The sequence below is a fragment of the Rattus norvegicus genome, chromosome 3 (assembly GCF_021556685.1).
Source record: "Rattus norvegicus strain SHRSP/BbbUtx chromosome 3, alternate assembly SHRSP_T2T, whole genome shotgun sequence".
In the NCBI taxonomy this organism is placed as follows: domain Eukaryota; kingdom Metazoa; phylum Chordata; class Mammalia; order Rodentia; family Muridae; genus Rattus; species Rattus norvegicus.
In genome coordinates this window covers 132,715,876-132,732,855 of record NC_141536.1, presented here as the reverse complement: position 1 = coordinate 132,732,855, position 16,980 = coordinate 132,715,876, and the positions used below count along the sequence as shown (strand labels likewise).

Sequence of the window (16,980 nt, the reverse complement as noted above, 5' to 3'; positions counted from 1 at the left end):
ATGCTGGCGAGGATGTGGAGAAAGAGGAACACTCCTCCATTGTTGGTGGGATTGCAGACTGTTACAACCATTCTGGAAATCAGTCTGGAGGTTCCTCAGAAAATTGGACATTGAACTGCCTGAGGATCCAGCTATACCTCTCTTGGGCATATACCCCAAAATGCCCCAACATATAAAAAAGACACGTGCTCCACTATGTTCATAGCAGCCTTATTTATAATAGCCAGAAGCTGGAAAGAACCCAGATGCCCTTCAGCAGAGGAATGTATACAGAAAATGTGATACATCTACACAATGGAATATTACTCAGCTATCAAAAACAATGACTTTATGAAATTCGTAGGCAAATAGTTGGAACTGGAAAATATCATCCTGAATGAGGTAACCCAATCACAGAAAAACACACATGGTATGTACTCATTGATAAGTGGCTATTAGCCAAAATGCTTGAATTACCCTAGATGCCTAGAACAAATGAAACTCAAGACGGATGATCAAAATGTGAATGCTTCACTCCTTCTTTAAAAGGGGATCAAGAATACCCTTGGCAGGGAATAGAGAGGAAAAGATTAAAACAGACACCGAAGGAACACCCATTAGAGCCTGCCCCACATGTGGCCCATACATATACAGCCATCCAATTAGACAAGATGGATGAAGCAAAGAAGGGCAGGCTGACAGGAACTGGATGTAGATCTCTCCTGAGAGACACAGCCAGAATACAGCAAATACATAGGCGAATGCCAGCAGCAAACCACTGAACTGAGAATAGGACCCCATTGAAGGAATCAGAGAAAGAACTGGAAGAGCTCGAAGGGGCTCGAAACCCCTTATGAACAACAATGCCAAGCAACCAGAGCTTCCTGGGACTAAGCCACTACCTAAAGACTATACATGGACTGACCCTGGACTCTGACCTCATAGGAAGCAATGAATATCCTAGTAAGAGCGCCAGTGGAAGGGGAAGCCCTGGGTCCTGCTAAGACTGAACCCCCAGTGAACTAGATTGTTGGGGGGAGGGCGGCAATGGGGGGAGGATGGGGAGGGGAACACCCATAAAGAAGGGAAGGGGGAGGGATTAGGGGGATGTTTGCCTGGAAACCGGGAAAGGGAATAACACTCGAAATGTAAATAAGAAATACTCAAGTTAATAAAAAAAAAAAAAGAAGAAGAAGAAACCAGAACACTACCCTGTATATTTTTTAGTTTCTTCTTGAGCCTGTGGGATCCTGACACACATACTTCAGCTCCCTTCTGGCTTCACTATGTCTTTAGCTGACCTACCATCATGGATCCACAGGCCTTTCCTGCGTGATGACCTAGTAGATTTGTCTCTCATGGTTTCAGTTTTAAGTGTCTTTTGGAATACTACCTAACAGAAAGATGTCCCTATCTCTCGCTCAGAATGAGAACTCTACTGTACTGAGGCAACAACTGATTTCAAGAAAGGGAAGTCCCACCTTCAGTTCCCAGGATCAATAACGACTGGCCTAAAGTTATGATTGTTAATCCTGTCACAGCCATCATGTTACTAAAGATATATAAAATGAAAGGGTCTGAGAAAGGCATCAAAACCTTTTATTCTTCCCTCTTGTGTTTATACAGACATGACGTCTAGACTCACAGTAGCCATTTTAGGACTATTAGGAAAGGTCAGGAGAAACATCCCTGTGTACCTGTGATATGCAAAGGTTGGTTTTTTAAAAATTGTCTTCTCCTAAAAGCATCCCAACTGATTGCTGGGTTCCACTCCTTGCTTGAACGTAAACACATGGCACAACAAGCTTGAAGAATGGTCAAGAAATCTCATTCAGGTCTGATGCAAACACCTTGTTTGTGTTTTTTGTTTGTTTTAAATACGGTTAGCCCTGTTTATCTGCAGGTTCTACTGTAACTCAACCAATTACAGGCTGAAAAATATTTTTAAAATTCTATCTGTACTGAACATATACAGATGCCTTTTAAAAAGCCCATCATTCCCATCATGGCTACTTTTAGCATCAACTTGACACAATCTAGAAACTCCTGAGAAGGATGTCTAGGTGGGCATGCTGTGAGGGAGATTATCTAGGTTAATGTGAAGAGATGCCCACTGTAGGTGGCAGCATTCCCTAGGCAGTTGACACTGCACTGTATAAAATGGAGAAACTGAACTTAACACTAGAATGCAGGATTCATTCACTGCTCCCTGCTTCTGACTGAAGATGTAATGCCACCAATTCTCTGAGGATTCTGCTGCTGTGACTTCTCTGCTCGTCTGTACTAGAACTGTGAGCGAAATAAACCCGTTGATACCCAGAGTTGCTTTTGTCAGGTTATTTTATCACAGCAGTGGGAAATTAAACTAAGACAATTCCATGAACAATCGAGTGCAGTGGTTCTCAACCTCCCTAATGCTGTGACCCTTTAATACGGTTCCTCATGTTGTGGTGACCCCCACCCATATAATTATTTTTGTCTCTATCTCATAATTGCAATTTTGCTTGCTACTGTAATGAGTCATGATGTAAATATCTGTTATGCATGATGGTCTTAGGCAACCCCTGTGAAAGGGTCGTTTGACCTCTTCCCAAAGGGATTGAGACCCATAGGTTGAGAACTGTGGATTCACTGTAACAATATGCAATACATGAGAACACCTCAACCCTGCTATTTAAACAGCATTTGCATTACATTGGCTATTAATAATATGGAGGTGTCTTAAAGCATACAGAAGAAGGTGTGTAAATACCATGACAGTTTACATATAGATTCTGGTATCATCTGCAGTCCTGAAACCAATTCTACACAAATCCTGAGAGATTGCTGCATTTGTATTTGGCAACATTCATTTTCCTAGGAGCAGTCCTGTTTCAAAATCAACACAGTTGCAATCAGTTTCCTTCTGAAGATATGAAGTGAGTTAATCACCTGCCTTAACATCTCTAGGAGCTGCGGGACTATCTTGCAACAGTGAAATTCATCCTGTAAGGTGTCACCAACCCCCTGCCGCAGCTTCACTGGGTACGCTGAAGAGTTTGGTTTTAAGGGGGAAAGTTCCTGCTCACAGCCTTCTAGATAAGTCAATGCTTGGTAGGTAGGAAACCAGGAGAGGCAAACAGTGAAAAGCACATTCAGGTTCAATGTGTTTTGTATCTTCTAAAATGAGGACTTGAAGACCCTGGAATTCCCCGAGCAGCAAAGGGCCAGCAGGGCAGAGTTTGATTTCCCAGTCTCACTCATATGAGAAATTCTCTCTGTCAGCTCATGCATGCAGTAACAGTGATTACACAACGGGCTAGCACTCTGAGAATGACGGGTCTCGGTGCCCTGGGAACCCTTAGCTCAGGTCTTTGGAAGCAAACATGGAGAGAATTTTGATTCTAACATCACCCACCAAGTTGCACAGCACTTGTGACATACATATGTGGCCCTCCTGGCTCTGTCCACACTCCTGACTCCATGTATGGGACTGTTGGTGCTCAGAATGTAGATGCCTAAGATTCTTTGCAGATTCTAGAATCTCTTGTAAAAGGCTTTGGGCTCTATCCTAGCATTGGTTGACCTAACATCAGAAGGAGACAAGGAGAGAGAGAGAGAGAGAGAGAGAGAGAGAGAGAGAGAGAGAGAGAGAGAGACAGACAGACTTTTGTGGTTGTTTGAATAGGTATCCCCCCCCCCCCCAGGCTCATATATTTGAATGATGCTTGGTCTTTAGGGAGTGGAACTACTTGAGAGGGATTAGGAGGTGTGGCCTTGTTGGAGGAAGTATGTCACTGGGGTTAGGCTTTGGAGTTTCTAAAGCTCAAGCCAGACCCAATGGCTCTCTCTTCTCTTCTTTCTGCCTTTGCATTCAGTTGTAGAACTCTCAGCTACCATGTCTGCCTGCATGGCACCATGCTTCCTGCCATGACAATAATGAATTAAGTCTCTGAAACTGTAAGCCAGCCCCAATTAAATGCTTTCTCTTATAAGGGTTGCCCTGGTCGTAGTGTCTCATCACAACTACAGAACAGTGACTAAGACTCCTTTGGAATGAAGAAGAAATCACTCCCTTTTCTGGCTCTTAGACATGCTAGGTATCCTGAAGGGTTCTGTACCAACTGAAGCCGGTTCACTGCGCTGTCTGCATTCATCTCTCCCTGCTGTGGTTCTCGTGCAGTTGTGCATTTCTTTGAGATGGCACAAATGCGTGCCTGAGAGGGCAGGTCCTTACCCTGAGATGACCCTGCCCAGAGTGGAGGTCAATGCTGAGGTCAGCAGTGACCCTGATGAGCCACCCTTGGGAGTAGCATCCTTAGCAGACATGGGGTGCTCCCCGTCATGTTGACCCCTTTCAGGCTTTTGATTACTATTACTTTAAAAACATTATTTTTTTTATGAATCAGTATGAAGAGAAAGGTTCTTTTAAAAAATAGACTATATGTGCTTTATCATAACCTGAATTTTAATAATTGGGTTTCCAAACACTTCACAAACTGATTTCTAAAGAAAATAGAGATAGGTCTTACAGGAAGTCAATGACTTATCGCTACACACTGGCATAGCTCCTCTGTGACATTCCTTATCACTGAAGTAGGTCCTTGTCCCCCACCCCCACCCCCTCAAGTGTTGGAAGCCAGAGATGCACTCTCAGACAGAGGCATAGGTTTTATTCTAATCCAAAAAGGGTTAGAATAAAAGCTGAGGATGTTTTCTGAGAGTGAAGCCACAGGAATTCCGTCTCTTTTTATAGCTTACTCCTAACTGAAAGTAATGCCGTGGAAGTTTCTAGTTACCGAGCCACTCCTATTTCTAAGAAGTTCTTCATTTTCTTCTACTTATGTGGATCAAACATTTGAAAAAAGCTGTAACCAGAATGCACAGGACACCACATTTCTATTTCCATTTCAAACACGTTGGACTTGCTCAGAACTCATTTCAAGAATTCGGGTTTGGACAGGCGGTCAAAATGCAAATATACCTCCACATAGTTAATTGAATAAACACCTTCTATCTGAATCACCACAGACTCTCAGAGCCCAGGGATTACTTTTAGAGTCTCAGCATAAGATGTCATGAGGCTTGGAACACTGAGCTTGGTTTGCAGCCTGCTACAGCTCAGGTTCACCAAAGGCCCACCCATGTGTTAAAGGCTTGGCTCTCAGCTTGGTGCTAATGGGCGCTGGTGTAAACCTGAAGAGGCAGGGGCCCAGTGGGAGGTCAGTTCAGTAGGCACGTGACCTTGAAGAAGACAGTGGGACCCTCTTTCTATTGCTTTCTGGTCATAGGGTGAATGGTTTTGCCAAACATTCCTTCTTACCGTGATGTGCCAGCAGAACAAGGGCTGGATCCTTTCAAACTGGGAGTGACAATGAACTTTTCCCCTGTATAAGTTATTTATCTAGTGTTACTTTGTTATAGTAATGGAAAGTTGACTGACCCAGATATGAAAGGATTAGTCAAAACTACAATTGTGGTCCATCAGTGGCTGACTGGAGAAGGACACAGAAAATTTATAATATCCATTAGACATCTAGATATGAAGATATGAATCCTATAGACCCAGTCCAAGGGAAATTCTTGGTGAAAGGCAATTTAATGTCTTTATTGAGAGAGAAGTGGGGGGGGGTGTGTGGGATTCTAAGGAATCCTGGCTGTTTCGAGGTGTCATGACATTTTCTCCTTTTCTAAATTAGATTTACTTATTTGTGTGTGTTTATTTGGCACACACAGGCATGCCGGTACGGGTGTGGAGGTCAGAGGACAACTTGTGGGTGTGAGAACTTTCCTTTGATCGCATGGGTTCCAGAGACTAAACCCAGGCTGTTGGCCCGGCAGCAAGTGCCTTTACCAGCTGAGCCATTTTGCTGTCCCTGTTCCTTTTCTATACCTCAACTCCAGCCTGCCATGAATCTAGCTCTGTGCCAGAAAAGGGGGCAATTAGAAGGGGAAAAGAGGTACTTACCAAGAAACCTTTTCATCATAAATGAACTGTGAGAGAGAAAAAAAAAGAAAGGCGGTTAGAGGTTCGCGCACACACATGTGCACATACAACGTTTTACCATGGAGTGCTGTCAGTGCTCACTGCTGGCCTGGTGGCACTCATGGGTGGGCTGGAATGCCAGGCACCTGGGGGCAAACTCTTTTTACAGTCTTTGATTATTGATAGAGAAAGGTTCCTCTGTGCAGATTATTGTGGGGAGGAGAAGCACTGGGTGATCCAGGCTGCCCTTTGCTTTCCGTCCCCAGAGAGAGGGACTGTGAGGGAAGACTCTGTTTAATAAAACAAGACACATCATGGGATTTAGGTCTAGAATGGGAGGTAGTAACCTGGCAGGTGCTTTCGTATGTGGATCTCTTAGCTGCCACTGCTGCCATTTCTGCACTTCTCAGTGCAGTGTCACCCATTCCACTTAAGTACCTGACATTCCGTGCTCAACGCTGTCCTTTTAGCTGATTCCTTTTGTTAGATCACAGCCCAAAGTAGGGGGATCAGCACCCCTTAGCATCTCACAAAGAAAGTGACCCCAAGTCAAGTAAATCAAATGGCAGATATGAATGAGAAAGATATCTCACAGTGAATACAATGTGTTTGCCCATCCTGGGCACTGTTGACTGCCCATACCCAGTGCCTTCTGTTAAGGAAGGAGGCTCAGAAGGTCAGAAGCAATGAAGGGAACAAGTGAGAAACCGAGACTTTTATTCTCATCTGTTGGGGTCAATAGAGCATCTGGAACAAAGTTTCACCAGTGAGCCTCCAGCCCAGCACAACCCCAGGTCAATTCCCACTTGGGAAAGCAAAAGGAAACAAGACAAAAATACAAGAAAACTGGAAAGTCTTTCGATTTATATAGGGAAACCACATTTTGTAAAGCTGAAATAATTTTGGGGTTGTCCAACCCACTGTGGAATCGACTCCAGGACTCAGGCCTGCCTCTTATTTTGGCATGATGGTCTTTGAGGAGCACTCACTCTCTCTGGAGGGAGAGGCCCCTGGTGACTGTAAGGCAAGAGGTTGCAGGGTGACTAGGCAAGTGATGCCAGATCTCCACGGAGCTCTCCATAGAGCGGGTCAGTAAATGTAGTTAATGGTGTGGGCATTGTCTTGGTCTCCAGCAATTCTAATAATCTCCAGTTGTGCTGGGACACAAAAGATCTCTCAAAGGCCCACCAGGAGCTCTTCCTGCGAGTTTAAAGGTCTGGGAGGCAGGGTCTATGCTTGCTTACTTGTAACTGGTTCTTTTTAAAGAGCTGTTCAAGGAGAAAAAAAAAGAACGTTGCTTCATGTTTTTGCTACCGTGTCTTCGCCATCAAGTTCAACAAGTTGACATCTGGATGAAAATGCCAAGTTAGAGTGGGAAGAGCACTAGAGGCATCAAGGAGACATTCCTGGAATTGGGGCTGGATCCTATAGAGTTCAGTCCCTTCCCCTCGGGCTAGATGGTGTGGAGTCCAGTCTCCCACAGTGATTCATGGTTGTTTTACGTGATTGCTAGCATTAACAAATTGTTATCATGAAATAATGGGACAGACCGATTATTTAAGATGGAAAACATTTTTATTAACTACTTAATTTAATATTAGTCCTAGCCATGGGGATGGAACAATTACTTCATAGTCGCTCAAGAGAATATGAGACGCTAGGAGAGTTTAATTGACCAGGTCAATTTAATTCTCTTCCATCAGGGAAGGCAGGCAATGCCAAGCATGAATGTAGCTTGTAGGGAGCCTGCAGTCTGCCCAAGACTGTACATAGACAGGGGTGCAGTCCTAGAGAAGGAGTCCCTGAAGTCAACTAGCCTCAGTGCAGAGGCACAGGCATCCTTCATGTGCTTTCTAGGAACAGCTGTAGGCTGGTACGCCTTTAACTATTGATTATTTAAGGGAAAAAAAACCAAGTTTGTGCAAAGATCTTCACTGTTGCTTAGATGTGAAACTTCCTCCACAGAGGCATATTCTGAACACTTGGTCCCCAACTGGATCTTTGAGAGGACCATAAATTGAGCTGGAAGGAAACTGAGGTAGAAAACAGGCTTGTCCCTTGTGGGAAAGGAGGGGCAGGGATGGTCCATCTCAGAGCATCCGTGGGGACAGGGCTGGTAGGTGGGGAGGCAGGGTGGCTTGTCTATCTTGGCAGACCGGAAGTAAGGAAGTAAACATGGACGGTGGAACGGTCCTCCAGAAGGACAGTGGTGGCATCCTAATGGAGGCCTAGCATCATTCTGTGTAGAAAGTTAAAATGATAACTTTGCTTTAGCTTTTGCTCCAGACTGCTGAGGAAGATGGGTTTGTTATTCCTTACAGATACTATTTAATTTCATTCTCTTAAGAGAAGTAATGCAGATATCTCTGTTTTTGTGCTCTGGCCCTAAGAGGGAACACCCCTCTTCCTGGCCCCATGCTGTAGGAGGAAACCTGAAAGAAAAAAACAAAAAAACAAAAAAACAAAAAACAAAAAAACAAAACCCCCAAATTTTCCTTAGTTCCATTTTCTCACCACTAGGTGGCGCTCACATCCCAGCCCTCCACCCTTGTTTAGGCAGCAAAGTTAAAATGAAGTGGTTCAAGCCTGATTTTCAAGGCTCTGGTAAACCTTGGGGGAAGGAGCTGAAGTACCTCAAGGCAGAAGCACCTATAGCCTGACAAGAGCTGCATGTGCCAAGTGGTGGTGGTTACTGCTTGAAGTTTGCTACAGGTGAGTAAGTCATAAACACTGCATCTTCCCATGAGTTGCAGCCCACTGATGTCCTTTTGTAGCATTTGAAAGTAACCAAACCTTTCCCCAAGAGAAAGCAAGCCTTGGGTACTCTCTTGTTGCATGTGTGTCTGAGGCCGGCATGAGATAGCTCACAGTCCTGAAAGCCACTGTTGCTAAAAGCTGGGCCTCAGGTTTGCTGAGAAAGGACTGTCCCAGGGTCCTGGCCTCTGACCTCCACGCGGCTCATCTAAAGCTATTCCTGGCTTTGCTCTGAGGTTACACATGCTCTGCAGCTGGGCTAAATGTGAACAAACAGAAATGAATTTGACAAAAAGTGCTCTTTCTTTTTCTTCTAGGCTTCCAAGAGGTGGTTGGGTACCATGGAAACGGGCTTGTCAGTCCTGGTGTCTGCTCTAAAATTCTTCCAAACAAGTCGGGCTGACTTCAGGCAGATGGGTCCTTGGATGTCAGAGCATCTCGGGGAAGGGCCAAGGGAATGGCTCCCTCAAGATGGAGAGGCATGGCAAAGGCAAGCCAGGAGTGGCTTAGCTGTAACCAGGGGAAGAGGGTACACACAAAATTGCTTTCCTTTCATCACAACAGTCCTAGTGTTTGAATCTATACAGCTACACCATAGAGGGGGGACGGCTGCATTGCTGTGATTTCATAATCTATGTCATGATCACTGGCACTGCTAGAATTTTAAGCAGTGAAAGTGACAGGGAAAATCATGAGTATCATTTTCTTTCAAGAGGCCGAAACTTGGAAAGCCTTCCCTTCCTAAATACAAAATGAAGCTAGCTGCCCCCACAGACCCTTCTCATTCAATGACATGGGAAGCCCCTCAGCCGCTCCACATTTAGAACACCCACTTCTTCAGGTCTAGGATCAGGCAGTGCATGTGGCTTAGCTAAGGGGAGGAATCCAGTGGGACATACTACAAAGCTGGCTAGGGTGTGCCCCACTGTGGTTTATGCTTTAAGGATAATGGGACACTGTAGGATGATTGGCATTAGTGGTCACACAAGAGGACAAGAAATTAAGAGCTTGAGAAGGACTGATTGTCTCATTATAAACTTTTAAGAACCTGCTACCAGGAAGAAAAGGAGTTGGGGGCTGAATACATAGAATACAGGAGACAAGGGTTGTTATAATAAAGGGCTGGTAGATGGGCAGCACAAAAACAGATGCAATCACTAACTACGAATTTCAAGTCATTTTCCTCGTAAAAGCTGGTTGGCTCCTATGGGTCAGTTGAATATGTCCCTCCCTGTTGAGTGAACGAATGCAAAAATGGCCCCCAGCCTCCCAGCATTCTCAGAATCACACAGTTCCTTCCACACATCCACAGCAGGGACTGCAAAATCAGTTAAGCTTTGTGTGACCACAGTCAATTTATTTCCAGAGTTTAAAATTCTGTCATAGCCATTCCGCTGGGAGGCTTCTAGCTATCATTCTTTATTCCCTCTTGGCCAGAAGGAGAGTTGAAATTAAATGGCAGTACAGTTGGAGCTAGGGAATAAAGGAAGATCAGCTAATTTCCAGTGAAGAATGGGATTGAGAGAGAGAGAGAGAGAGAGAGAGAGAGAGAGAGAGAGAGAGAGAGAGAGAGAGAGGTGACTAGCTACAGAGAAGGCCATCTGGAAGGCCAAGGACAATGCTTACCATGGCCATCAAGATTGCCTTTCTACCACAGGAGGAACAGGACAAAACCATGTCTAGAGTATGTAAGGTTATTTGCCGTGGTGGATAGCTTAAATTGTCAACTTAACACAACTTAGAATCACTTGGAAAGAATCTTGATGAAGAATTGTCTAATTGGGTAGGCTTATGGCATGTCTGTGGGGATTGTCCTAGCTGGTGTGGGAAGACCAAGCCCAGTATGAGCTGCAACATACCCTAGGCAAGGAGTTTAGAACTGTATAGGGCTAGAGGAATTGAGCTGAGCACAACCAAGCAAGGAATTATATGTGCATCCATTTCTCTCTGCACTTGGCTGCGGATATGACGCGACTTGTGGTTTGAAGTTCCTCCCTTGACTTCCCCCCAATGATGGACTGTAACCGGGAAGTGTTAGCCAAATAAACTCATTTTTCCCCTATATTGCTTTGTTGTCAGTTTTCTTTTTTAATCACAGCAACAGAAATGAAGCTAAAACTTCATGAGTTCTGGGGGGTTACATCTTTCTAACGACATATTCTCAAAATAAGGAATAGTTCAGAACCACAGAGGCAGATTTTTACTAGAAGCCAAGTCTGGATTCTATACAGCTGTATTGGAGTGGCATGGCTACACCATCTTAGCTACCTGCTCTGTAAGCCTGAGAGGTACAGATACCTGTAGGAATGTTCATCCTTTCCAAAGGACAGTTGGCTTACCAGAACTGCACTGTCCAACATGGCAGTTACTCTCATCTGTGGATATATAATGCAACATAACCAAGATAAAGTTCAGCTCTTTGACCTTACTAGCTGCATTTCAAGTGTTTAGTAGCTGTACATAGTCATATGGCTACCATGACTGCACATGGTCATATGGTTACCATGGCTACACATGACCATATGGCTATGTAGCATGGCTGCTATGAGACAATGATAAAGGGCAGAAGGCTTCAGGAAAGTATCTTCTAAGGGTCATGTGTCAAAAGCTTGGTGCTTAGGTTGGCACTATTAGAAGGCTAGTGAGATCTTTATGGAGCAGAGCCAAAGAGGTCTTTAGGTCAGGGGGGCTTCTCCTTGAAGGTGAGATATCTCTCTGTTGTTCTTTTTTGCCATTCTGATTCATGAGGTGGGCACTTTGTCCCACCATACACACCAGTCATAATGGGCCCAAAGCAAGAGGGTTATTTGAATTTGAAGTCAGGCTTCCGGATCCATGAACTAAGCAAAGCTTTCTATTTATGATTGCCCAAAGTATTTTGTCATGGCAACTACAAGGTGACTGATACAGTCGCTGGTCATCTCTGGCAAATGTGTGTCAGCTCAGCTGTTTTTCACCTCCATGGGATCTCTTCACAGAGGGGCTCTGCCAAGAGCTCCCCAGTGATAGGGATGGAAGTGTTAATTTGAACTAGCTTTTTTGTTGCGCCCGCACAGAGAGTGTCCTGAGAACTGTGCCAACTGGGATCAAGGGCTTCCTTGGTCTATCATCTATAGACAGACGGCACTTTGAATTGGATTTCTGTACCAGCCCAAGTTATGGGGGAGCTGTTCCACAGACTTTTCTGTCTCCCACGAAGAAGGCTCTGTCCTCTTCATGTTCCCAATCCCTGACTTCAACTGAGATGAAGGGTAAAAATAAAGTGTTTCCTTTTGGGCAGCTGTTAGCCTGATGATGTGATGGATCATTTGCATTTATGTAAATTTCACGATTATGTAAATCACAGCAACATTCTAATGCAAGAAACCTGACAGGCTGGCTGGAAATTTGGAAAAAAGACAGGACTGTGAGGCCAGCTATGCCCATGAACCAAGTGCTCCTGGGTGTCAGGGTGTGGAGGAGAGGCAGGGGAGGGCTGTGCTGATCTGTGGACAGCTGTGGCATGTGTGAGCAGACGGACAATGGGGCATTGCAAAGAGCACAGAATATTCGCAGGACTCAATAGTGGAATCTCTCTTGCATTCAGGCAGTGTCTAGCTTTTCTATGGCCCAACATTTCAATATAGAAGGTGTATGAGGCCAAAGGGATTTTCTGTTCCTAAGGGGAGGAAATGGGAAGAACACACTGCATGTTTTGGAAAGAATGATTGGTTTAGACAATAATATGTCATTTTTGTATTTCTTCATTTAACAGGCTAATCATAAAACAACACAGAGGAAAATTTAGATGGAGCCAAAATGAAATGAGTTTGGGTCTGTAATTAACTATCTTTATTTTGGGGGATTGTGTGTGGAGCGCACATGCCTGTCTCCCATATTTTTTGCGTTCCACCCTGTCTGTGTCCCATCTTCAATGGCTACATCTCAGGTGTCTTAGATTCTAAGCAATACATGAAGCTATTAGCATTCTCCAGGCTGGACTCATTACCCCGTTCCTTAGCACCAAGCAGTATCTCTGGGGAATCTCTCTTGGCTACTCGTTGGTTCTCTAGGCCTCCTGGTTTGCCCTTGGGGCTCAGTTGTGTGAGTCTTTAAGGGGTTCTTGGTGAGAAAATATATAGAAATGGCATCTGGTATCACTTAATCCAGACTTGCCCTGTGAGTGAATGGGCTCTCCTTGTACAACCTCAGGAGGTCAAGCAGGTACTCTTGCCAAACATTTCAGAACTTAAAAAAAAAGCTAGTTAAATTAAACTGTTTGGGAAGCTTGGTGATTATTTTGTGGGCCATGGAAAGAGCTTTTAAACAGAGGAATTTTAAGTGGCCATGGCACATCCCTATAGGAAGCTTCATATTACTTAAGGAAAATGGGAAGAATTTTTTATTACTGTAGCTGGGTTCACAAATTAGTGGACTAAGAAAAAAGCTACAGAGAGTTTGTGAGTTTTAGTCTAAGGTTGGGGTGTGGGGTAGATGTGGGGGTGTTGGGGAGGGTACTTTGCTAAGTACCACCCTGCTGGACGGAGGATGTATTTTATTCCTCTCCCAGTCTCATGAGGGAATGACCCCAGATGGCAGGGCTGGGGAGATGGCTCAGGGGTAACGGACTTGCTGCTTCAGCATAAGCACCTAGGTTCGGATCCCCAACACCCAAGTAAAAGCTAGAGGGGTAGCACGCATTTGTGGGTAGAGCCAAGTAAATCCTGGGCTCCCTGACCAGCAAGTCTAGTCAAAACAGGAAGTACCTTTTGCAGTGAGAGAACCTGTCTCAAAAAATAAAAGAGAAAAGTGATTGAGGAAGACGTCTCAACATCAGACTTTTGTGTACACATATGCACATACACATACATGTACACATACATAAACACAAACAAACATACACATATGGAAAATCTCTATCTACCTATGTATCACCTATCTATCTATCTATCTATCTATCTATCTATCTATCTATCTATCTATCTATCTATCCATCCATGTAGACAGATACGATGAGGATATCATCCATGCTCACTAACAGAAGTTAGAACTGTAGACAAACTAAGCTTATACAAACTACCATGATCTTGTTTTCAGAATTTCAGAACTGACTTGGTAAATAACCATGGCTATGGCAAATGATTTCCGTCCACAGCTAGAAGTTCCACTTTTCACAGTTACACTGTGCCTGTGGTGAAGACGATGCAGGTTGAAATACCATTGCCTGGGTTCTACTCCAGAACGGAAATCTGTGGCTTCCACATTTTAGATAAGAGTACCAATCACTTTGGATGCTCACTAAAATTGGGGAATATCACTTGCAATAAAGCAATATTTATCCCGGAAGACTCCCATCTTATCTGTTGTACTTAACAATAGACAAATGCAATTTCCTTCAAAGTCACAAAAAAAGCCCCATTTTGACAACCCATCTGTAAACACACGGCCTGAGCCTCCAGCTGACAGCAAGGAGTAATTTGATGCTGCAGTTTGTGGCTGGCTGAAGGAAACACAGGGCTGCCCCAGCAGTCAGCATGTTCAGCTATCTCAGCTTTGTGATTTATGTACCATAGCCTCAGGGACAGATGGCTGCTTGGCCCAAAGACCAAGTTCAGGAGGGCGTGTCACCTGTGACCCAGAGAAGCCAAGCCTCTTCAATTCTTCACACCCCATTAGCAGCAATCACACTTGCTTTATCTTGGACAGGTCTGGATAAGTTGAACTGAAGACAAGTTCTTCCGCACACTGTCCAGGAGGCACCTATGCTGAAAGACGACGCTAGCGAGACTGCTCTAAGGAGTGGATCTGGCAGGGCCCGTGCTTTGGGAGACCTCAACTGTCTCCTTTCCATGTTGTTGCCTTGTGTTTATGAGTATAGTCATCATTCCAAACTTCAGCACAGTGGACAGTTGCATTAATTTATGTTTGGTTGGCATCCCCTATTCATACATGCCTCTTCCAAAAACAATGATATAATTTTCAAAAAGCATGAGAAAGCACCCTCAAAAGGGCAGAATAGTGGAGTGCATATGAGCAATGTGTGTGGGTCCCTTGCAGGATAAAGCTGACCAGAAACTGTGTTTGGAAAGTCTGGGATGACATTAAGAGTCTTCTTGGTTTGAAGTGGCTAGTCTTTTCCTAATGGCAGAGAATAAGCACGGACTTCACATGTGTCCTGAAGTTCTATTGCCATGACTCTAATGGTAAACACAATTGCTCCTTATGTGAGTCTGGTTTCTGCCAGAAATTTCCATTTTAGCTCTAGAGCTCAGAGAGCTTAAGAACATATGTAACTTGGTTTCCAGGACAAACCCTGTGATGGTCTTCAATCCCAAACAGCTTACTGGAAAGTGCTTGGAGAAGCAGGTTGTCTAGTTTTGATACATAGATGAGAAAATGAGAGAGAGAGAGAGAGAGAGAGAGAGAGAGAGAGAGATTTATCTAATGGCAATGTAAGAAGATGTAATAGTTTCATCTATTAAAGTAAGAAGATGTGATAGTTATGGTCTTCTAGACACTCAGAACCAATAAATAAACACACATCGCATGTGTATATTATATTAGTTATGAGGTATTGGTTCACATCTGCCATCTAAAAGCTGATAGTATAGCTGTGGAACAAGCCCAGAGACATAAGAAAGGGGTTGATGGGGCAGTTCCCTCTTTGAGATAGAAGGCCCACGAGCTGAGAGCACCAATGTGCAAGGGCACAGGAAGACAGAGAACTCTGCTGAAGCAGGGAGAACAGATTCACTATCCTCTGCCATGTTCCATTTAGGTGCTTGAGGGGTTGGCTGACACCAACTCACTTTGGTGAGAGTGGACTTCTGTTTTAAATTCTATTGGTATACATGCTGTGACTGGACAGAGTATATTATGGCTTGAACTGGAACTATCCCACACATTTTATTTGTTCTCTACGTGGTTGAGGAACTGAGGCCCAGCTGGTGGAACTATGACACCAGGGTCAGGCCTTAGAGAGTAAACAGCCTGGCTACTTGCTCCAGTCTCATTCTCTGTGTCTGAATCCATCATGTTGTTGACACATGCTCACACCACCATGGCTATCCCTCCTTCCTCGCCATGCTGGCCTGAAGCCCTCTGAAACATTGAGCCAAAACAAATCTTTCCTCTTTTACGTTGTGTCTGTCAGGTATTGTGACAATGACACAGAAATAACCAGTACTCAGAAACACCCAGAAATAATGGACCACTGACTACTCCAGCCAAGTTAACACCAAGAATTAACTGTCATAGGGAGAGACTGGCATTGCGGGTCATGTCACCTGATTCTTATCTGTTTCTCCTATTTGTAACCACCTACTCTCATGTGCTTCTGCTTGCTGAACTAAGGAGTTTAGTTACTTCTGGTCGGTTAAACAAGGGAAGAACATTCGATGGGGTTTCTTGAGGGAGACTTGGATGACTCTGAGGGTTTACTGGGGATAGAAAGGGGAGGGTGGTACCTGACAGAAGTCCTTCCATGTTGTAACCTGACTCACCAAGGACTACAGCACAGCGGACAAATCCATTCAGGTTAGAACTGAAGCCCTGAGTGAAGTGAGTGGAATCTACAGGAAAATTAGGTCAAAGGAATCTAGGGGAGTTGGAAGAAAGGGGTGACTTAAGGTCATTTCCAGGTTGGGTGGTCAGGATAGAAAGAAAAACCATCTCCACACAGAGACATACACTTGCTCATTAGCCACTATGACCTTGGGAGTCATGCCACACTGACAAGTCTTACGCTGTCCTGTGTGGCATCCAGGCAAGACTGAACTAAAATGGTAAAAGGAACTTACCACAATGAGTGCGACCACAGACAGTGTGTAGTAGATGGAATCCCTCAGCAGGCACCAGGAAGAAAGAGCCACGACCTAAAGGAAAAGGGGGACAAACAGGAAACAGGCTGTCAGGCTACTCAAACAAGACAGGGCGATGCTTGCCAGCACTTGTTCTGCCTGGAGAGCCAGATAGAAGAGAAAGGCTGCGCTTCCCCTTTCCACGTCAGCAGAGTCATTTGCATTCCTTGACCAGCAATAAACCAGAGACAGAGACTCATGAGTGTCTGCTGCCTGGCCCTGATCAATCTGCCTGTCAGCTGGGATCTACGGAAAGGCTTTACATGTATTAGATGGGGTGTTCTCAAAGCAGACACAGCAGGTAGACTGACAGGAAATGACTAATTCCAAAAAAATGGGAGGGCTCAAGGGACTTGTACCAAGGTGATTTAGGCCTGACCTCTGAAAAGAAGAGAAGAAAGCTGGTGTCTCTGACTCATGAGTGTTTCCAGAATTGTGTGGCTA

The 16,980-nt window shown here is 44.5% G+C and overlaps 1 protein-coding gene across 2 annotated transcripts in view; it reads right to left on the bottom strand.

Moving 5' to 3' along the window:
* Positions 1-16,980, bottom strand: part of Slc24a3 (solute carrier family 24 member 3) — a 502,316-nt gene that overhangs the window by 53,473 nt on the left and 431,863 nt on the right. For both annotated transcript variants that reach the window (NM_053505.3, XM_087654830.1), the window contains 2 exon segments: positions 5,927-5,952; positions 16,477-16,551. In NM_053505.3, coding sequence (NP_445957.2) covers positions 5,927-5,952; positions 16,477-16,551 — 101 coding nt within the window.